Source organism: Physeter macrocephalus, chromosome 10 (assembly GCF_002837175.3).
Source record: "Physeter macrocephalus isolate SW-GA chromosome 10, ASM283717v5, whole genome shotgun sequence".
Classification (NCBI taxonomy): domain Eukaryota; kingdom Metazoa; phylum Chordata; class Mammalia; order Artiodactyla; family Physeteridae; genus Physeter; species Physeter macrocephalus.
In genome coordinates this window covers 59,503,083-59,526,535 of record NC_041223.1, presented here as the reverse complement: position 1 = coordinate 59,526,535, position 23,453 = coordinate 59,503,083, and the positions used below count along the sequence as shown (strand labels likewise).

The 23,453-nt window shown below is 40.5% G+C and overlaps 1 protein-coding gene across 1 annotated transcript in view; it reads right to left on the bottom strand.

Moving 5' to 3' along the window:
• SIM1 (SIM bHLH transcription factor 1) overlaps positions 1–23,453 on the bottom strand; it is a 67,220-nt gene that overhangs the window by 20,555 nt on the left and 23,212 nt on the right. The window contains exon 10 of the mRNA XM_007117669.4: positions 5,188–5,356. Within this exon, the coding sequence (XP_007117731.1) occupies positions 5,188–5,356 (169 nt within the window). The remainder of the gene's footprint in view (positions 1–5,187; positions 5,357–23,453) is intronic.

Genomic DNA, 23,453 nt, shown 5'->3' with positions numbered 1-23,453 from the left:
TAAAATAATACTTAGAGGTTTATTTATGAAGACAATCTAAAAAGACCATAAGGGTCCACTTTAATAATCTCCTGATATTTCTATAGAAGAGAAGATATCTGAAGTTTAGACATGGCCAGAAAATATAAACAAGCCTGTAGTGTACTAATTTCAGAGAAGATAACCTCTTTTTTTTTGTTTTTTGCATGATGCATTAAAGTTTTTGTCATTGTTAATGGTCAAGGAGTACATGTTTTCATGTAACATATAAAACATGAAATGAAGGACATCTATCCTGGTAGAGATAAAATTACTATGTGTAAGGGAAAACTACACTTGAGAAATTCTTGGTCCTTCTTTTCTCTGTAGTCTAAAAAAGTTAGCATAGCAGTCACTGATGTATTTTTTTGAGGCCAGAAAGAACCTTTGCAGGGAGAGAGTTTCTACCTTCACCAAAAGGAAACCAGATTGCTGGCAGTGAAAATTAAGAGGGTTCTGTGGGATTATTTAAGGTAACAGATGTGAAGTTAAACCTGCAAGTGTTACAGTGTATCTGTAACAAGAGATTAAATATTTTCAGGTTTCAGAAGCATACATGGTTTTATGCATGCACTGTTATTACAGAATTATATAGTGTATTGCTTATTACTGACTAGGGAAAAAGCAAGAGGAGGGCAGGATGATGCAATAAAACCGGAGGGCACGCACTGTCTCTTATAAACGTAACAACTATAAACATGCCAAGAGGAGAAGTTTAAAGGAAACTGGAATCAGGAGGCAATTTATTCATGATTGACATGGCTAAACTATGGCAGGGTAACTTCCAACTGTATTAGAGTAGCCATGACTAGTTCCATAAAAATAGGTGAAAAAGACTCTAGCAATCGCTGCTAACAATTGCTAGAGATAAGATGTGAAAAATAAATTCTATAAGCTCAATATTTCTAATTCAACAGAACTGTGAAAAAAATAAGTTGCTATTTTCATGAATATAAACCCAATAACAATAAAATACAACTGTCATAGTGGTAAGATAGCTCTACAGCAGCACAGTAGCTAGCTGCAGAATCTTTGGGTGTTATCTATAATATTTCTTAAAACAATTTTTCCAAAACAATTCTATTTTGACCTCTCTTGTCCCGAGTAATACATAGAGGTACAAAGGCGATTCAGTCTTTCATTAAGTGACTATAATATAATCAAGTTATTCCCAAGGGCATCTCATACCAGGAGGGGACCTGAAAGTTCATCTACTACTACAGACAAACTTGGTGGTGGCAGTGCATTACAATTTGTGCATGTCTCACGCCTTCAAATAAGGGTGCCTAGATAATTCCAAAAAGCAATGTTGCTGTTTGCCGTGCTTCGAACGTCTGTTAGAAATTTCTAGATATGCCTAATACATAATAGAGCAAAGAGCCTAATAAATAATATTGATAGAATCATTAAATCACCATTTCATAACTAATAAAAGGCACAAGATGTTACCCTACGAGGTCAATTTTGCTCTGGAAATGGCCTCTTGAAAAATCTGAGGAGAATTTGCATGCTAAAAACATGTAAACATGGAAATAACAAAAAATAAAAGATTTTCTCTTTATTTTTGAGAAGAGGCAAAAGCATTTAAAATTAAATACCATGCAAAGCCTGACCTTTCAGTGAATAAAAATGTATTTATTATGGGTCTGTTAAAAATATAAAGGGAAATTCAGTGTGTGTCATTAACTTAAAAATGTAAGCTTTAAAATATAATTTCAAAATAAATCTATAACGATCAAAATACATCTACGATGAGAAGAAGAAGCAGCCAAGGATAAAAATAATTTTATTCATCCTTCCTCTACAATGCTTTTTACTTCAGCTGAGAACTTTAGCCCGGACCTTCCTAGACTCACATCAAGACTACTAAAACGAGTATCCCGAGCAGTCTGCCTTGCTTCCGCCACCTAATGCCCTCATTTCCTGTTCAAAACCTTTACTGGTTTTCCACACAGCAAGATCTAAACTCCTTGGCATAGCAGATATGGGCACTAATCAATGAATGCTTCCAAACATATAACCCCTTGGCCATATCCACAGGGACCTACCCTACCCCACTTCACCCACAGGCCCAGTCACACTAACAGTGTGTTCCTGCATCTCTTCAGAATCTTGGTCTTTCTGAAGTGTCCTCTCCTTTCCCTTCTGTACATATACCTGAATTCTACCCTCAAAGCCAGGTCAACACCCTCCCCAGTCATCCAGGCTGACACCACTCCTAAAGCCTTTTGTATACATCATCTACTATACACTCCTTATCCTAGTATATAACTTATCATTCCAACTGTACTGCAACACTTAAGGGCGTTTCTTATACCATTTCCTTATATTCTAGCACCTTCTACCCAACACCTACCCTCTACCCTCATTCATCACAATGGCCAGTGTAGCATCTTTCTGATGTAGGCACTCAGCTAGCATTTACTGAGTCTAAGACACATAAGAGCAAGGATGCAAGAAAACTGAAGAATAAGTACTCCTTAATAATATAAGGGTGGGACTTCCCTGGTGGCGCAGTGGTTAAGAATCTGCCTGCCAATGCGGGGGACACGGGTTCGAACCCTGGTCCGGGAGGATCCCACATGCTGTGGAGCAACTAAGCCCGTGCGCCACAACTACTGAGCCTGTGTGCCACAACTACTGAAGCCTGCGTGCCTAGAGCCCGTGCTCCACAACAAGAGAAGCCACCGCAATGAGAAGCCCGCTCACCGCAATGAAGAGTAGCCCCTGCTCCCCGCAACTAGAGAAAGTCCTCGTGCAGCAACAAAGACCCAATGCAGCCCCCCAAAATAAATTAATTAAAATAATAATAATAATAATAAATAATATAAGGGAAATTTGGACAAAATAAGACTTTTGAGAAGCTAAACTATTTTTTTTCTTTAAAATTTCTGAGGATTTAGAAGCCAAGATGGTGGTACTGAGTTGTTTTCTTCCAGCAGAAACAGATGAGTTTGCCCTGGATGTCACGCTTTTCCACTGTGTCCCCAGAGGACCCTCTGCTCACCCCATGACAATTCACTGCAAAGACTGTTCCTTTTTCTGTCTACACAAGTGACTCCTCGAAAGCAAAGACTGTGTTCCACTTCTGATTTCTACATATTAGTAGCCCATGTACTAGAAAGTCAGTCAATGATTGACCTAGCACCATGATTATCTAAAGCAAACATAATTAAAGAATAACCTTTACTAGGCACATAAATGTTAAGTGAACTTAATTCATGACTGAGATTTCAAATGAGACATAGGGCCAAAATTCTAAGGATTACATTTATATAAGTATTAATCACAAAAATGAACACAAAAAAGTCAAGAGAAACCCTATGTTGATATATGTGTGTGCATGTGACTGATTTTTATAGCTACATCATAGAATATTTCTAGAAGAAACTACCATTTTGGAGAAGGAAAAGGAGGAAACAGTGGGTGATTTTCTACTTTCCACTCTTCTGTATTGCTTTTTTTTAAAATTGTGAAACATGTACAACTTTCAAATTAACTCCTCCCCACATAAACCCAAGGAGCAGTCTAACGGCAGTTAAAATATATTTTTTTAAATGTGTAGGTAGTCTACAATTAGAGTAAACTAAAGAAATTTTAGACTTAAGAGCTGAGCATGAAAGAAAACATAGGCAATGAGGTTTTGGAAGTCCAGTGGGGAGATTTTGTTTTTTGTGGCTTAATTTCTATACAACAATGGACAAACTCCTTCTTAACTTAGTATTTCCTAATTTAAATTCTCCTTTCATCTAAGCGTTCAGCACTCCTATCCATATAAAGATAGAATTACCCAAAGGAGTAATTCATCCTTCCAAGTACTAAAAAGAGACAGTAAAACTCTTTTCCCAAGGTACAAGATAGTAATAAGAAAAGCTGCTCAGATATTCAATAAAAAGAAGCAACTCCTCCTCCACAGTGACTTGAACTAAAATGCACTTTATAAGTAACATGCTCAGTCCTCATAACAGAAGGTGTACATTGAAAAATGTCCAGACATCACACATCTACTCCCCTCCCTTTTGTCAGGGTAAAGAAATCTGGTCTCTGTGGCACCAGACATCAATCCCTTGGGGCCCATGATCTTCTCACCTTCACACACCAAGCTGCTAAAATAATCTAGCAAATAGTAGCTTCTTAGTGACCATTAGTTCAATGAATGACATTTCCTCAAGCAGTACCCACTTGTAGAAGTCAACAGAATAATATAGCTCTAATAAGTAAGAAAATAATAGTTTCTGGACCCACTGGTTTGCCACTTTTACTTTAAAAAATATATTTAGAAACATAAATGACAAAGACCACCTTGATGAAATGCCTCCGAATTCAGTTTGGTATTATACTAGTCCAGGAATCATCTCCTGAGTTACTCTAATGAACTGCAGGAATTTGGATGTGGCACCCTTAAAGGTGGAGGTGGTCACAGGGTATGGAGAGTGGGAAATCCTCAGTGCTGTCCCACTTCCTTCAGGCCAGGAGAGAGCTGTCCCTACACCTTGACACAGACAAGTTTCTATATCTCAGTGGCTAATGAAGAAAGACATTCTTTTTTTCCTTCTGAGCATCAGGGCTCATCTCTGTACCTTGCAGTGTTTCTGGAATACCTCCTCTGGCTCTCATCAGCTCACCACCTTGCAAAGATGAGAAGAGGGTTGCGTTTTCTACCATTCCTGCCATCTGGAAGACCCTCTTTGTTTCATTCCTCCCCATAAATAGTCCATCTGTGCTCAAATCTCATGGTGAAATGTATCCTTGATCTTTTGCCTCCACCTCTTAATTTATCCTTTGACTTCAGTTCCTGTCCTAAGATTCAATTTTTCTACATCAAGCTCTTGTTTTCCATATTTTTCTATGCTGGCTACTTCTTTCTGGTTAATCAGTGTAGAGGAAACAATTTAGGACCAATCTCCTTGAAATAAAGTTATGGTTCTGACTGCCACTAAGCCTCTCACAACCTTCATATAAAAGCAGTAAACCACAAGATCACTTCAAATTTTTACTAGCACAGTTATTTTAAAGGAAGAAGATATTTTTAGAAAGCTTTCCAGATTTATAGAAGTTTTAAATGTACTAAAGCCAGATAATTAATTCCAAACAGCTTCAATACTTCCTCTACTGTGAGACCAAACCAAGTCACAAAAACAGGAAGTTGCCAAATGGCCGTGCACCTACCTGAGGGTATGGGGAAGTCCTGGACTTTGACTTTGAGCTGGAAAGCCTGGACTTGGCTCCCTTTCTGCTGTCAGTCATGGCAGGAGTGGAGCTGCCTGCATAGGAGAAGGCTGGTTTGGAGGCTGAGATCTGATCCAGGGAGAGCTGCAGCCCTTTGTATTCCGTGTCTCTGCAGGGTGGGAAGACACAGCCCTTAATCGGCCACCACAGGAAATGGATACACATGTTCTCTTACCAGAAATGACAGCCATTCATATTCAAAAAGGAAGCAAGAAAAAGTTAGCCATGTAACTGGTTTCCACAAACACGTTGATTATTTTAGAAGTGCCTAACATTTAACTAATGCCTGTGAGTGTAGCTGCCCCAGGTACCACAGCTAAATTATATGATATGCTCATGAAGATGTCTTGATTAAAAAATACATTTTTCATTATTTTTATATAAGTAGAAAATAAATCTATAATTCAAATTCGCTGAGCTTTTGTGTCCTCACTGGTAAGATATGGATTATAAAATCTACTCTAAAAATTTTCTGTGTGGGGTGAGCGCCATAGACAATTGACCATCTGATGCTATCTGATCACTGGCAAGAAGAATGTCTTCTATCAGCTGCTCCTAGATCAATCATTCTGGGTAAACATTCCAAATATTCGTATGGCTGGCAAACTAGTGTATATAGCTTATTAGTTAAAAATCCCTTTCGGGACTTCCCTGGTGGCGCAGTGGTTAAGAATCTGCCTGCCAATGCAGGGGACACGGGTTCGAGCCCTGGTCCAGGAAGATCCAACATGCCACAGAGCAACTAAGCCTGTGCGCCCCAACTACTGAGCCTGTGCTCTAGAGCCCGCAAACCACAACTACTGAGCCCACGTGCCACAACTACTGAAGCCCGCGCTCGCCTAGAGCCCGTGCTCGCAACAAGAGAAGCCACCCCAACAAGAAGCCCGCGCACCACAACGATGAGTAGCCCTCGCTCGCTGCAACTAGAGAAAGCCCACGCGCAGCAATGAAGACCCAACGTAGCCAAAAATAAATAAACAAATTAATTAATTAAATTATATATTTTTTAAAAATCCCTTTCTAACCTATTCAGTTACCTTAGGGTGCGCTTTCCCACCAGTTCTTTTTACTCCTTCATTCAGTAAATATTTATTAGGCTCCTAATATATACCAGACTTTGTGCTATATGGAGATGAAAGGATAAATAAGGCAGAGTCCCTGCCCTTGTGCAGATTACAGTCTATTGGGGAGAAGAAATAATAAACAAATAAACATAATAACTGCAGACTGTGATATGACCGGGATAAAGAGTGTATCTCAGAAAGTTCATTACAAAGGTATTGCTGAGGAATTGAAGGACTACAGATGACAGCCTGGCCCTGCCGCCAGCTACCACCTCAGCCTGCTTCCAGGCAGCGGGGAGTCTCAGCTCACTCCTCACCCCTTCCCACTGGCAACCAGACTAAAATGTTTCAGAGTCTTCTTTATGAGGACTCGTGGGAGCATTTTCTCTCAGGTTCCAGAAGTAGCTGAGCTGCTCCTGAGTAATTGATTTCTTTTTATCTCACAAGCACTGTGAATCATATCATTCATCATGTTTCCCTCTTTGCAATGAAGTCAAAAAGCCCTGAGCCCAAGTCTGATGTGTCACGACCTCTAGCAAGTATACAAGTCCTCAGGTCAGGCATTTTGGGCAACAAACTCCACGGCTTCCATTATTTTTTTCTTATCTTATTTTTCCTTTCTCTAATGGGTTCACCTTTTTAAACATTATCCGTGCATTTTCAATGCTCTTCAGATTAAGATAGCTATATTCAGTGTAACAAATTGATAAAATTATATATGTAAAAGTGACTGGCAGATGTCCATGGTTCAGCAAATATTCATTAACCTTCTTTTCCTTTTCCCTACCTATTCTTCTACAGAGAGATCGGCAAAAGCAAAAGTGTAATTCAGGCAAGGAGCTCCTCCTCAAGTGACCAGGAATAGAAACAAGCTAAAAGAGGTCCAATAATATCACTGCTACTAACTGGAGTGTAGTGATAGATGTCATAAAATTGCAATGGCTTCTTATCAAACAGTCCATCTACTCAGTGAAAGTAAAAAAAAAAAAAAAATTCTCCTATGTGAGTAAGAAAAATTTAGAAAGTAGGGACTTCCCTGGCGGTCCAGTGGTTAAGACTCCGCACTCTATGGCAGGGGGCATGGGTTTGATCCGTGGCCGGGGAACTAAGATCCCACGTGCCACGTGGCCAAAAAAAAAAATTTAGAAGGTAGGCATGGGAATTGTCTCCTGGGCTTGGGGAGTCTGATCACATCACTGGTTTGCTATACACTCTAAGCTCTAATCGACTCCCAAGGACAACACATGGCACAGGCTCTGAGCATTCCCTGGTCAGAACCTCAATGCCTGCCAAAATGTGGTGCCCACCTATTTTTCTGACAATATCTCAGAATTTTCCTTCATTAGCCCCTCACTTCATCCAGAATAGTTCTCCCCAAACTGACTTTATACTTTCCTGATTTTCTCTCTGCTCCAACACATACTTATAAAACCCCTCTTACAAAGAACTATCTTAGATGCCACTCGCCTCTAGGAAGCCCTTCCCAGCTGCTAAGCCCATCCAGTATGGGCTTCAGTATGTGTTTCAGTATGTGTTTACTAAGCATCTTTGTGGTGGCCATGGGGACACAGCAATGAATAGAAAGACTAAGTCACTACCCTCATGACCAAGGCACCAGGGCCATTTCCTGAGGGAAGTGGGAAAGAACCAGAAGCTTATCTCTTTTCTCCTCTAATCTTATTTTTCAAGAGATTATGTCTTACCTTTCCCAAGTGGATTCTAAGTTTCTGGAAGATTAGAGTCAAGACCTATTCTGTCTATTCCAATGGCATTTTGCACAATAGTTCACATAGATGGAAGAGGAAGAAGGTAAGGATGCAACTAAAAAAGGACTGTTTTCTTCAATGATTTCTAATAACTTGGAACCCAACAGCCTTTCTCTGTGGAAAAAAACCCCTGTGGGCTGTGAGTCCCCAGACCCAGCTGGCCCTGAGATCACATGGATGTGACAGTGAGCAAGCTAGGCTCTGACAGGAGGTAGAGCCCCCATCCCTGACCATCTTCTGTGTCAAATGTACTTCTGTCTCCTGGGCAGCAGAGTATCCATCCAGTCCCTAAGACTGACAGCAAAAATCATGCACCCCTGAAAACTGGCCAAATCATTTTTGTGAACTCATTCTGTTTTTGTTTTTTTTTTTTTTTTGCGGTACGCGGGCCTCTCACTGTTGTGGCCTCTCCTGTTGCAGAGCACAGGCTCCGGACACGCAGGCTCAGTGGCCATGGCTCACGGGCCCAGCTGCTTCGTGGCATGTAGGATCTTCCCCACACTGTTGTGGCCTCTCCTGTTGCAGAGCACAGGCTCCAGACGCGCAGGCTCAGTGGCCATGGCTCACGGGCCCAGCTGCTTCGTGGCATGTGGGATCTTCCCGGACCGGGGCACAAACCCGCGTCCCCTGCATCGGCAGGCGGACTCTCAACCACTGCGCCACCAGGGAAGCCCCATGTCAACTCATTCTTAATGCAACATTTCAGCACAGAGACTTCATGGGTACAAGCAGAGAGTAAACAAGGATTCACTTTTCTCTTGCACACTATCAGACCCCAGAGTGTGCATCTCAACGACTGAAAAAGTCTCTCCAAAATTTTTGCATAGTTTCCAATGAAGAAAATACTCCAAATTAAATAGGCTTAAATAAAATTTGAAAGCCAGTAAATGCTTTTAAATTCTACATATACACATGAAAAAGCTAATAAATACAAAAAGAGTTATACTTTGGATACACCAATTAAAATATTAATGTTCTGGTGCACCAAAAAATACAAAAACAAACCCGCAAAAATTAAGCAGAAGATCATGAAGTCAGGTCGATCACAGTTTGAGCCTTTTACTGTGTGACAACCTATCTAGAGTTTAATTTCCTCTTTAAAATGCACAGGGGTGTGCTGATGTTCAGATGAAATATGTGGAAAGCTTATAGCACAGTACCTAGAACATAGTAAATGCTCAATAAATAGTATTATTTCTTCACTTCCACCCTTGATGGCACTTTTTGGCACCTGATTTCCCCAAAGCGATAGTTTCACTTTGGTAGCAACTGTAATACATTTCATTACAAACACTTCCCTATGCTGTATTTCTTTCCTTTCTATCCCAAACTCATTTTCGTTGGCTCTGTTCCTTTTTAGCTTCTAAACTCTATTGTAGTGTGGCCAACATATTTATTAAGTTCATTAAGTTCTTTATTGCTAAGTCAGCAAATGAAGACCATAGAGCAAGACAGACCTGGCATTCGGAGAGGAGCTCGGCCTTCCTGTTTCTCTGTTCGAGACTCTAACAGCTCAAAAGATGTGTTAGGATGAAAAGCACAATAAAAAAATACCCACTTAAAGACATTTCAAGTACGGTTGATGTACTGCCAAGAGCAATTCTGCATGGCAGATTCACTGAGAACAAAGCATTTGTTTTACTTTTAGAATTCTATTAAATTGAGTATTTCATTTGTATAGATTAAAGGTCTAGATGCTGATGGGAATCACATTACTGAGTTCCATTTCCCTCCTCCAAACTCAGACACAAAGAAGATTCTGGCTCTACCTTTCCCCCTTCCCCTAGTGAGGTGTATTCTGGTATACACACACATCCTCAAAGTTAGGTGTATGCCTAGTAAAGCCGTTCAGTGCTTCCCTGTGGAGTGGGACAAAATAAAATACGTGGGTGCACAGAACTTAGACTCTGAAATGAGTATGGTGAGGAGCTTGACTTAGCCGACTTTAATAAAGGAAGGACTCAGCTCTGCTCAAGCTTTCTTGAGAAGTGCCTCATAGACCATGTTAAGGACCCCATAGGTAACCCTCTCGAGGGCAGCTCATGCTGTTCTCCCAGATATGATTGGCATATTGAAAGAGGAACTGTGACATACGCCATTTGGCATATTTTTCAATTTACTTTTTTTTTGGTTCTCTTTTTAATGACTTGTACCAGCGCCATAGACATCCTCAGGTACCTAGGCTCTGAAAGCAATATGAAATGGGTAATTTGCAATCACTAGGACGTGCAGTTTGTCAATCTCACCCACATTTACACAAACGAAAGTAATCCTCTTATTCCATTATGGACAGTCAGAAATCATTCAATTTGCAGAATTAACCATCTGAGTCTACTCTAAACCTTATAATAGTCATGTACATATTTGGAATTACTCAAATTCCAATAGAATAAAAGGGGCTATTTTTGCATCATTGGCCTTCTCAGCCTTTCCTTAAGCAATATTCCACGACCACTCACAAGGTAAATGCCAAATTGCCATATGGGAAGCTCACTGTGATGCCCTTGCAAAGCAAATGAAAGGTGTCTTCGCTGCTGAAAGGTACTGTCAGCTTCAGAGAAATGCATCAATATTATGTCTATCATTTCGACTGGGAGACTGGCATCCATAATGCCAACAGCAGCACCAACATATGTACGACCTTCAAGCGAGTTGGAATGAGTATACAGAGAAGTAATCAACAGTACTTGATCAGCTCATGCTGAGTCAAGATTCTTTGCAAGAATTTCCCTCTTCAACTCTGCCTTACCCTTTTCTGCTTTTGTTTCCACTGAATTTTTGTTTCTGTCATGTCAGTTTTGGAGCTGGCGGTTCTGGAGTTTGTTGACTTTATGTTATGTGGCAATTCGTGAAAGATGTTGCCAGATTTCCCAATTGAGCTTTTTTTGTTGTTTTTTAATGGCTGAAGGTGATCAAATTACCGAGGAAAACGTGGAAACAAAGACATACAATTGATTTGGCTCCAAAGGCGCTGACTGAAATAAGAAAAGGATTGCATTAAACGGTGATCGGATTAAGTAGGAATGATTGTGCCTTATACTAAACTTTTTAATTGGATTCTAGAGTCACTGTTACACGAAGTGCATGACCTTCTTTATATTCTGGCAGAGTTACTGCCTGGCCACTGGGTAAACCTCTGCAGCAGAGAGACCTACTTTCTGTTTCATTTTCAGGCTCCCACAGAGCCCAGCAGAGATAGCTGATAAGGAGGATTCCATACTGTGAGGGGCTCACAGACTTAGACAATCTGCTGGGAAATTAGGCTAAGGCACCCTCGGAAATGTAATAGTCTCATACTAATAAGTGGATTTGTGTTTGCTCCTTGTGGTTTTCTCCATTTGATTTGGTGATTTTAGTAGTTCCCCCAAAGTCTTGGGTTTTACATAAACATTGCCTGGAAACCTCTTTCTCCTCCATTTTGTAGGTTTCATCCAACATGCTATGGAGTGGATGGCCTCACAAGGGTAAGGGATGACTTACCCTTCTCGTATGTGAGAGTAAGTATTACATGATAGTGAATGAGGTTTACTATCACATTGTGATTTCAAGAAGGAAAGACAGGGATGTAAACAAACAACAACAACCAAAAAGTAAGTCAAAAACTATAATGTAAGATATGGCAAGACCAACCATCCTCACAACAGAGATAGTGTAACACCTTCATACAAACCCACGACCCAAGTTGAAATACAGTTAAACCCAGACCTGTCACCATATTGCATCTGACTTTGTTTCCTTCTCCCCATTGGCCACAGTGATCTCTCCCTGCTCCCTCCTCTGAGCTCCTCTACCAGTCACTGTCCCACAGCTCATTTGGCACTTGTAAATCTGTCTCACAGTGAATGGCATATCTTAAATTCCTTCTCTTCTAATAGTCTCTGTTTACTGTCTAGCACAAATATCTTACAGAGAACAGACGCTCACTTGCAAGTGATTAACAAAATAATTCTCATTGCAATAAACTGTTATTCTACTCCAATCCGAATGACCAAAAATTCAAAAAACTGGCAAACTTTCCTACATAAATAAGAAAGAAATATCTGCTAAGTAAGCAAGTTTATGTGAGGGATTCTTAAATTCCCAGTTTATAATTAATAATGATCATTCTGAAATTCTGTGAGATCTTAAGTCAAAGAAACAAATCATATGCTACCGTTTTAGTGGTATGTGTATTAATTAAATGCACTTATTTTTTATCAAGTTATAATTCAGGCATGGCATATGTGATATTTAGGCAAACTAGAATACTAAATTAATTTCATCCTCAACCATGTCTTTGGAACCATTACAGGTTGTAATGGAGGGGTGAGTAGGAATAGTGCTTTAAACATCCAGAGAAACACTTCTAAAAATCACTAATGAATACAATATCTCTGCAATAGAAAAATACGAAAAGGATGTAAGCAGTGCACAAATTGCTGAGAAATAATTTTTTAAAGGTTTTGCCTCACTACTACTAACCTGTGTGAATTAAGGCAGCTACCAGATGTCATTCTTGCCTTTCAAACTGGCAAAGATTTTTTAAATGACAATAAACCTCAATGAAGGCAAGGTGAAATAAATGGGTATTTCTATACACTACTGGTAAGACAGTGAACTAGCAATGTTTATCAAGAGTCTTAGGAGTGTTCATACCTTAAATCCAGTAATTCCACCTCTAGGAATATATCTTATGAAAATAATACTCATCAGAGATGAGTATCAAAAGTCTATATACAAGGGTGTTTATCAGCATAATTTCTTGTATTTAATTATAAATAAACAAATAGGAAGAACCAACAATAGAAGCATTACTTAATTATGGCCTACTAAAGTGACAAAAATTATGCAGTCATTCATTTTTTTTACTCTAACAATGTGAAAAATACTATTGACAATGTGAAAAATTTTCTCTTTTTAAATCAGCATGTACTGTATAGGCATGTATATGCATGTACCACAGTGGGAGGCAAAAAACTATAATATTAACAGAGGAGATCTGGAAAATAAATTAACGATGTTCTTTACATTCTCTTTATACCATTCCACATTATCTTAGTTTTTTCTATAATAAACATGTATGACTTTTATAATCAGAAAAAAATTTATTGAAAAAGAAACACTAATTGAGGCAAATTTTAGGCACTCCTACCTCATTGTGAAATGGTTCCCCAATTTCTTTTCCTTATATATCCAGGGTTTCTTCTTTGTGAATGTTAAATTACAAAAGAGAGAAAGCACTACTAAACTTCTTTTCCCATAGGTTCAACTTCTCATGCACACCATTTATAATTTTTAAATGTCCATATGACCTTATGCTCTCTTGGTGCCTATACATTTCACTTACTTTCTGATCTATTTTCCACCCTTCCTACCTTACAGAATTATCTGTCTCTGAAGGCTTTCAAGTGAACTATAGGACTTTATGTTTCCTTCTTTGGAGACTATAACTTAAAATATTACTTATAACTGAAAAAAAGAAAGTCTTGCCACGGAGCGTCTTAAAACAATTTAGTTTCATGTGAGTTATAGATGACATATTTGTCATTGTTTAAATGGCATAAACCCTACTTTGGGGCCACATTTCTTGTTCTGAGGAACTTAATTTTTTACGTTCAGGATTCATTCTATATCTAGCTACTAAAGTTTTAGGTATGTTTGTGAATCTTCCTGGTCTAAGTTCCAAATCCTATTGATCTTATAGCTGTGCTGTTTCTTATTTTCTTGAGGTGGACTTTAAAAGTTAGATTCGAGGGCTTTCCTGGTGATGCAGTGGTTGAGAGTCTGCCTGCCATGCAGGGGACACGGGCTCGAGCCCCGGTCCGGGAAGACCCCACATGCCGCGGAGCAGCTAGGCCCGTGAGCCACAACTACTGAGCCTGCGCGTCTGGAGCCTGTGCTCCGCAACAAGAGAGGCCGCGACAGTGAGAGGCCCGCGCACCGCGATGAAGAGGGGCCCCCGCTCGCCGCAACTAGAGGAAGCCCTCACACAGAAACGAAGACCCAACACAGCCAAAGATAAATAAATAAATTTATTTTTTTAAAAAAAGTTAGATTCGAATAAATTAAATGCAAAATGTGCTGCCTCTTTCATCAAAGGTGTAAATTAAAAATGGTCGGTCTCCTTTCCCAGGAGAATCCCTAATTTTAGCCCACTTCTGGAGGGGAAAAAAAAGCCAAATATAAAGAAAGAAAAAAATGATATTAATATCAACCAAGTTTTTCTTACATTTAAAATTTTTCACAAATGGAAAATAAAATGCACACGTTATTCTGGCCCCCTCTTTTCCATCTCTTTGCATTCTGTCTCACCTCCCCACTGTCTCTGTCCATCCGTCTCACCTTCACTGTCAATTATTAAGCTGATGTTTTTCAAATATATGTTCTCTTTAGAACTCTTCCAATATCTACGATAGATATGTGATGGGGGAATCCATCACCTAACACCTTATATTTGGCTGAGGTTCTATTCTAACAGGAATAGCTTTCTCACCTAGTTCTTCTGACCCTTACAAAGCTGATTCCTAAACCCTAAAATCCTCTGGCAGAGAGGGTGAAAGAGCACACCTCCTGTTTTCAACTCCACACAAACTCCAGGAACAGAAAAATACCTGTAATCGCGAAGAAATCATCTTTCCCCAACACTGGGATCCTATCCTCAAGATCTCAGGGTCCCCCAGTTCCCCACAGTGTGTGAGGAGGCCCCACAAAGCCAAACCTCATGGCACTGTTGGAAGCTCTGCCCTTTCCTACACAACACAAGGCCCTGACATGTCTGCAGATCACAGAAAAGTTGAACCTCAGTCTTCGAACTCCTTGGGAAAAGATGCAGCAAAAAATGATGGCATGATGCGATGTTTTCAAATGCACAAAGTCTTCATCTGTTTAACTTAAATATTTTAAAATATGTCCTATAGCATTTATTCTTGATTAAACCTCTTCTAGAGGTTTAACGGTTTCTTTACAGTTGCTGTGCAAACAGTTCATTCATACCTAGGACATATCAAATCTCACAGATGTGTTCTTTAATTGGATTCATTTATTTCTAATCTCCTTAAGTCCTTACTACTGTAATGCTTAACTAAATATACATTAAACTCTATTATTTAAACAGCTAAAATAAATTTGAGATGTATTTTATGAATAAGAATTCACAATTCAACAAATGTTTTATTATCATCATTATTATTATTATGTGCCTTGGTATTCAGATATTTTAAATTGCCTGGTAAATAAGTTGTGTTTTAACAAAATAAGTTCTGAATTGTTGCTAGAGATTTTGAATTGCCCACTGAGATGCCAAATTTTTCATTGTCGCCATATTTGGAGTCAGAGAGCTTGTAATACTATACAGAATATATAGTTATAAATAGAGCCTAATACTAAAGACAGGATAGGCAGCTGCCTGCTTTTACTATCTTTAGGGCTGGAGATGTTTCCTTGGCTCCCATGAAGATGTCTCAAGAATGGTCTAGCGGTTGATGCTCAATATCTGTTGTTAGACATTTATTTCTTTGGCTTTAGACAGATGGCTCAGAAAAGGATAATAGGGTAAGCCTCATCTATTATCTTTCATTGATTCAGTTTATCAGCTTCTTTCTCTAGAGCAGTGATTCTCAAATTTCAGCATGCATCAGAAACACATGAAAAATGTATTAAAACACAGCTTGCTGGGCTCCACTCTTTAGAGTTTCTCATTTGTAGGTCCAGGGTAGAGCCCACAAGTTGCATTTTTAACAAGCTCCTGGATGGGGCTGATGCTGCCCGTCAGGGGACCACACTTTGAGAACGAGAGCAGTTGTTATCAGGGATGAGAGAAACTAAAAGAATCAGTTGAAAGAAAGGGCACCACAGAGAAGATGGAAAACCACTGAAAAGGGAGGGAACATTCCAAATACAAAATTCACACTTTCCCCAGGGCCTGCCCTGACTGCATATATTTCACCAAACTATTCCCATCCCTGACTGTTCGCTTCCTTTCAGCCTCCTCTTGGGCACTTCCTATTCCTGCAGACCCTAAACCACTCAGAGCTGTAGGGCTTGGTCTTCAGGCTGCTTCTCCATTAACACCCACTCCCTAGTGATCTCAGCCCCTCCACTGGCTTTAAATTCCATATGCTGATGACCCTCATCTTCAGCTCAGACCTCCCCACTCCAAGACACCCAGATCCAACTGCCTACCTGGTGTTTCCACTGATGAATAACAGGCATCTCGAACTAAACATGTCCGCACACAACCCTTGACTGCTGCCCTTTCCTACAAATCTGCTTCTTCCCGTGATTCACTCACGTTGCTCAGATTAAAAACCTAGGTGCTGCTCTTGACTCCTATTTTTTTCACAACTCATACCCAGTCCATCTGCAAACCCCACTGGTCTACCTTCAAAACATCCTGAATCTGATCCTTCACCACAACCTCCCTCTTTCAAGCCATCATCTTCCCTCATCTAGGCAATTACAATCATTTCCTAACTGGTCTCCCTGCCTCTTCCCATCACCCACCCCAAAGCCTATTCTCCACATCAGCCAGACGATCCTTTAAAAGCTTACATTACTTCATGCCATGCCTTTGGCTCAAAACTCTCCAGTGGCTTCCCAAAGCCTTCGAGACCCAATATGATCTGACTCTGCCTATTCTAGCATCCTCTTTTTCTGCTCTTCCCCTCTCTTTCTCTGCTCCAGCCATAGTGACCTACTCCATTTGTCAACTTGTCGAGCTGATTGCCACCTCAGGACCTTTGCACTTGCTTCCCACTGCTGGAAATGTTCTCCCTGCAGGTCTTGGTATGGCTGCCTCCCTCGCTTCATTTAAGAGTCCTCAGAGAGGACTTCCCTGACCACTTCCATCTCTTTGTCCCTTAATTTTTATTTCCCCTCATTTCCTGACATTATACAACATATTTACTTGTTTATAAGTACTATCTATTTCTTCCCACTAAAATTTATGCTCCATGAGGGTAGGAACCTTGTCTGTCTGGTCATACCAGAGTCCTACCACAGAGCTTGGCATGTGGTAGACACTGGGGAAATACTTGCGGAGTGAATGCAAGAAACATGCCCAGTTTTCAGTAGAGAGGACTATGCTCTACAACATTTCTTACCATCCTCTTAATTACAGTCACAGAAATTAAGCTAATTCTAATGATAGAAATTTGTTTATAATTAAGGTCCTATTGAGTCAACAAGATGAGACACAAATAGAAAAGAGATTACAATGTGAAATGCCATGTAGCGTCTCTAAATATTTTCTCCCGGTTTTCAATTAACCCTCACAATAAATACTACCCTGCACTTTGCTATTTCTTGAACTGCTTTAATTGCAGGAATGAGATTGACACCCACTCTGCCCTCCCTTTTGTGGGCTTCATCCTTCCAGCATTTCTGAGCTGTAACCCTGCAGGGGTCCATTACCCAAATCCAGCACAACAAATACTTCACTTTGCCAGGACTGTAGCAAGATTTCAACAGCTAATAGAAATGCTGTGACATTACTAGTCTCTTAACGGCTTTTAAAAATTAAAATGAAAACTCTTGTGTTGCATTTGTTTAGTTCTGGAGGAAAAAAAGTGCTGCTCTTTTCCTGTCGTGTATTTGGACACCGATATCAATTAATAGGAGTGTTGAAAGAAGTAAATCTCGTGGGTCCTTACCTTCAGCCACCAGAACACATTACAGTCATCACAAGCGCAGAGAGTGAAATGAATGACCGAGGAGCAAGCCACAAACCCCTAAAAATGCTCTGAAACCAGGATTCTATTTTTATCGTGGTTTTCAGTAGGAGGCGGAGAGAGCCTGCACATTCTCAGACTGCATTACTAGAGAATGCTGCTGTTCTCAGAGAGATGTAAAAAGTGGCAAGGGACTTGGATTTAAAAGTACAAACACAGAGAGAATCCCACTTTAATGGGTACCATTATGACATCCAGTTCAACATAATGAGGCTATTTCCACGATCTGGCCAGCAGCCCATATTAGCACGGCTTTACTGATGTGGATACAACAAATTTTGTTTGAACAAGAAATCCCAGGGAAAAAAAAAAAAAGAGATCCTTTCACAAGCTCTATCTATTTAGCAATCAATCAAAGGAAAGATATCCTTCTAGTAAAGACAGCAGCTTGCATTTGAATCCTGGTAAAATATTAGATGTTCTAAATAAAATAATGGTCTACAGGTGATGCTTCTGGACTGCTGTTTTGTGAACATGCCATGACTGTTGGTGCTTAAACTGGTGGAGGGGAGATGGGCTGGGGCCTGGAAGTGAGCATACTACATGGCAGCTGACTGGTTCTGGGAAGCAATGGAGACCCCATATTGAACAAGAGAGTGAACTATCCAAGACCTTGGTAAAATCTCTGCAAAACATCCTATTACTTCCTGAGCAATAGGTGGAATCATAAAATTGCCAATTTTGGACTATTTCAATATACAGAAATGGCAATTTCATATGGTTCACCCTAGTACAATGTTACCAGCTTAAAAACAGCATAGCAAAGAGGAAATTGGATGGAGTCTGGGCCCTGGGTTGGTATGCTCACTCTTGAGCTGTGTTATATTGGCTAAGTCACTTGGCCTCTCTGAGCCTCTGGCACAAAATAACCACCCCTCAAATGCGAGTCCTTCTTATTCCCCAACCTTTCTAAGCTTGGCAACAAACAAGAGCACCTTCCCACCCCTCCTTCAGCTTGGAGCTGACAATCATCTTCCAGTCTCTCCAGGGCAAGGCAGCAGCAATGCCTGGGAATTTCCCTTTACAAAAGAAAAGTTTAATTATATTAACCTAAAATAATTAGCAACACTTCCTAAAAACGTAATAAATCGGCAAAGACTATTTTGACTCTAGAGAGATTCTTCAATTTAAAATTGGCTGAGATGCATAATCCTATTAGAAGTCAGCCCTACAAAATATTCAAAAATCACATTCAAAGCAGAACAAAAATCTACTCAACATCATTCCAACAGGACAAAAGTCAACCTGGGCACAACTGCTCTCTCTCTCTGGCTCAGGTAATGAGATACACAGGACCTGCCCTGGATAATGTCCTTGTGAGAATTAAAATTGGACTTCTTAGCCTGCAATCAGTTACCTTGCTGCCAATCATGATCTCCATACACACACACACACACACACACACACACACACGCCCCTCTCTCCAGGGGCCCGGCTCTTCCCACTGCATCCGCTCCCTCCCCACCATCTAACCAGAGGGGAGTCTGACTGCCCCTGCAAGCTTATTCCCCAGGGGCGCCCTAACAGTCTCAAGGTACTTTGGGCCCTCTTCCTTCTAATTGTGGATGGAAGCACTTCCCTCCAGGAAGGAATCTCAGTCATCAGCAAACCTATGGAGAAATCAAGGTAGGCTATAGCTTGGACTTGTGCTTATTTCTTTTTCCTGCAGATGTTGTCTTGTTCATTTTGATGTCCTCAGAACCTAGCACTGTGCCTGACACATAATAGGTGCTCAATAAATCATTTATAAATGCTTAAAGACCTATTAGCACTAGCCAACTGAAGGATGGTCTCACAGTCCTTTCCAGATGCCTCAGAATGTTTGGTGACTTCTCATTCTTGGGCAACCCTCGGCCTTCTGAAGACTTGTGCTTTCCCTCCTTCAGCCCAAAGGCTCACAGACGTTTATTCTGTGTTTACTGGCAGGCCAAAAATTATTCTATTTAATTTCACTGAAATAATCACCCTAATAATTCACACTTATCCCATGTTACTTTGTAATCAGGCACAGTGCCAAGAACCTCACACATTATCCATTTAATGTTCACAACGACTCTATGAGGTAGATATAATTATTACCCACATTTTACAGATTAAAGAAAAGACAGTGAAGTTAGGCAATTTGCCCACAATCACAGAGTTAGTGGCAGCGCTGAGATTTAAATAGGCAACAGACCCAGAGCCCAAACCCTTAACCAATATGCTATATTGCATAATAAAATGTAGTGATATCTCATTTCATAACACATTTTTCAAATATCTTGTAAAACATCCCTATGGTTATCAAGTTTGAAACATCTAAGTAAGAAGCCTAGGGGTTAGGCTGCATCATATTCTAATAGTAGGATTACAATGTCAAACGCAGCACTGGGGAGGCCTTCCGGTTCTGCAGATCTGGAGCTGGCCACATAGCTTCTTTGCACCTCCCTCTCCTCTATTCTGCTTCTGTTTGTTGTCCTAATGTATACCTCACATTTACTTCCTACAAATAACTTTTAAAATACAACCATTATACCACTGTGGTGCCACTGTGTATTCATTTCAATAAGATTTTAAGTTCAATTCAGAATACTGACATCCCTTAAAACTTGAAAAACTATGTCCTATGCCTGGATGCTAAAAACATATATATTTATTATTCAAGTCAGATGAGGGGCTTCCCTGGTGGCACAGTGGTTGAGAGTCCGCCTGCCGATGCAGGGTACATGGGTTCGTGCCCCGGTCCGGGAAGATCCCACATGCCGCGGAGCGGTGGGCCCGTGAGCCATGGCCGCTGAGCCTGCGCGTCCGGAGCACTGGTCCGGAGCCTGTGCTCCGCAACGTGAGAGGCCACAACAGTGAGAGGTCCGCATACCGCAAAAAAAAGAAAAAATAAATAAAAAAAAAAAAAATAAAGTCAGATGAACATGTTGAAGATATACTAGTACTCATTTGGGAAAGGTAAGAGCTTTGGGGAAAATAGTTTCCAATCCTGATGGAACATGCTCAGTTCCAACAAAAAAAGTTCAGGTAAAAAGGTAGAGACAGAAAAAAACCCAGCTTAGACAAGAGCAGTGAGACAAGCACAGCTGAGTCGAATTTGAAGAGTGACTAACTGTCACAGAAATACTTACAGAAAAAGAACAATGGGACAAATGTGTGGAAGTCATTGTTTCATCTCAAAAGATCCCACTTCTGTCCAACCCTTAAAATTCTACTCCTTGTCTGACACCTCCACCTTCATTTCAAGCTCCTTTGAATTCTGTGCCCTTAGCAAATAGTGCAAGTGTACCATATCATTTCAAACTAGACTAATCTGAGTTCTTAAATATTTAAATGAAACTCTTTTATTTTGTCAACTAAATTGTAAACTACTCAAGAGAAGCCAAGACTTCTGCTTCATGTATACATGCAATATATCATTGCAATCTGCCATCCTCTGTAAAACACTGGTGAGATAGCCATACCCAGTCCATTTAGAGAGATAGGGAACATACAAAAGCCTCCACTGATCATCAAAAATGCCACTGTCGCAGGTTTTATTCACTTTAAATTATAATTACTGACTTGGTAAAATTGATAAAACACTGGTTCCAACAAAATTAACCTCAGAAATTTGATAAAAGCTTAGTTTCTTAGAACCCTCTTTTTCCTTGTAAACACCATTTCACCATGTAAGGCACCTTCTACCTTGCGTGGCACAAATAAGGCACTTGGTAAATGCTGGCTTACCTCCATCCAAGCAGAAATCTCAGCTCCCTCTAGAGCACACAGTGACACCAGTGAAAAACAGGGTGAGCTTAATCAAACTATAGAAGCCACCACACACAAAGAGCACAATGCTTGGAGGGGTGTGAATGGAAGGACTGGGGAGGGGAAAGAAAATAAACACTTAAATTTGTGGATTCGAGGATTTTGAAATCCAAGTTAAAGAGGGAATTATTCATCTCCTTCCAAAGTATTTCAGTTGACGTCACATAATTGGCAAGAGCTAATAACAACAGTTAAGATATTTTGAGCATCTGCTTTCTGCCAGGTACTGTGCTATACGTACATTATCTCATTTAACCCCCCTCGGTCCTTAAAAAGTGTGTGCAAATGTCTCCTTTTCACAGATGGGAAAACAGAGGGTCAAAGGAGTAGGGCTGTGCTCAAAGTCTCACAGCTATGATGCAGCAACGCATACTCGAACCTGGATCCATCTGACACCAAAGCCCACGCCTTTCCCTTGCAGGTTGCTTCGAATGATACTGTGCTTTTAAGAAAACAAAATCACGATCCTAGTGCAATATAACTTCCCAGAGTAAAAGTCACAGATGGTAAACAGATGGCCCAGACTCAGCCAGACCCCTAACGTTGTCAGTGCCCAACAAAAGCAAGTTCCTCTCTCGTGGCCCTTAGCCCTGCCCTCACCATGGACCACCTCTCCCCACTGCCAGCTCTCTGGACCTTGGGATGCCTGTAGCAGGGGGAAAGGAGATGGGAAGTTACTCCTTCAGACAAGGCAGAATGTTAAATCCCTCCACTCATAGGCACTCGGGTATTTCCAGGTTCCATCTAAACCCCAATCGATCCTTTTTGCATGATGGCTTAAACACAGACACCAGCACTTCAACCCAAATGAGTTTTCTATCACCGCCTGCTCATCTGGAAAGATGTCACAAGACAATGAGAACAGAAAACAGAGAGGAAAGCACTGGATAAGGGGAAGGAAGTAGCAGCCTTTTACTAAATTATCAAGATATGCATAATCCAAAAAAAGTAAATCAACTATCCTTCAATTAAAAAAAAATGGTATGCATAATCCACCCACCTCCGCACACACACATCTCGTACCAAACATAACAGCGTTTGCCTCATGACTACACTAAGTCAAAAGACAAAAACATGTTTCTCTGGAGTTCCAGTAAAGCCTTATTTGAATTTGTCCATCCATTCACAATAACATGGATGAATCCCTGCCTTCAAATGTAATGATCCATGTTTTTCCACGATGTGACTCAAAGATCAGAACCCTTCTCCTCCCAACAGTCAGAGAAGAGTGGTCACGCTGGTCATTTAGTAAGCACCAAGCATCCTCCACCCAGGAAGTAAAGGGGAGGTCCTGTGAGTCAGTGCCATCCAGGTCAGGGTAACAACAAAGGAAGGAGTGGAAGCCAGAGGGAGGGGCCTGCAGAAGGGGAAGCAGCCAGGCAGCAGCACTGCCAAAGGGCCAGAGGATGACGCACCTGCCCAGAGCATGCTGGGAAGCTCTCCATCCCCAGCCCCTGAACAGAGTCCCCAGGGGACAACCTTTTCTGCCATTATCCTTCAAAAACAGAAAAGGGCCAGTGCTGACCCCCAGAAACACTCTCTCTCTCTCTCTCAAATAGCCTGCCACGACAGGAGGTAAGTTGGTGTCTCATGTGATAAAAAAAGGATGACTTGGTTTGCCAATTCACTGACTTTTATTTAACAGGAGCATAAAATGTTAAATCTGGTTGCAGAAAAGAAATAATTAGTAATAGCAATATTGTATCTGTGTAATCTAAAGGCAAGCAATTCAATACAAAACTAAAATGTTTGCAGGACACATTTTTTCTTACACAGTGAAGATGCCCTTAAAGGAGAAAAGAAAGATACATTCTTAATTGAATGTCATGGAGAAGGTAGCACTGCTAATTTAACCCCCTCAATTGTCAATACCTGAA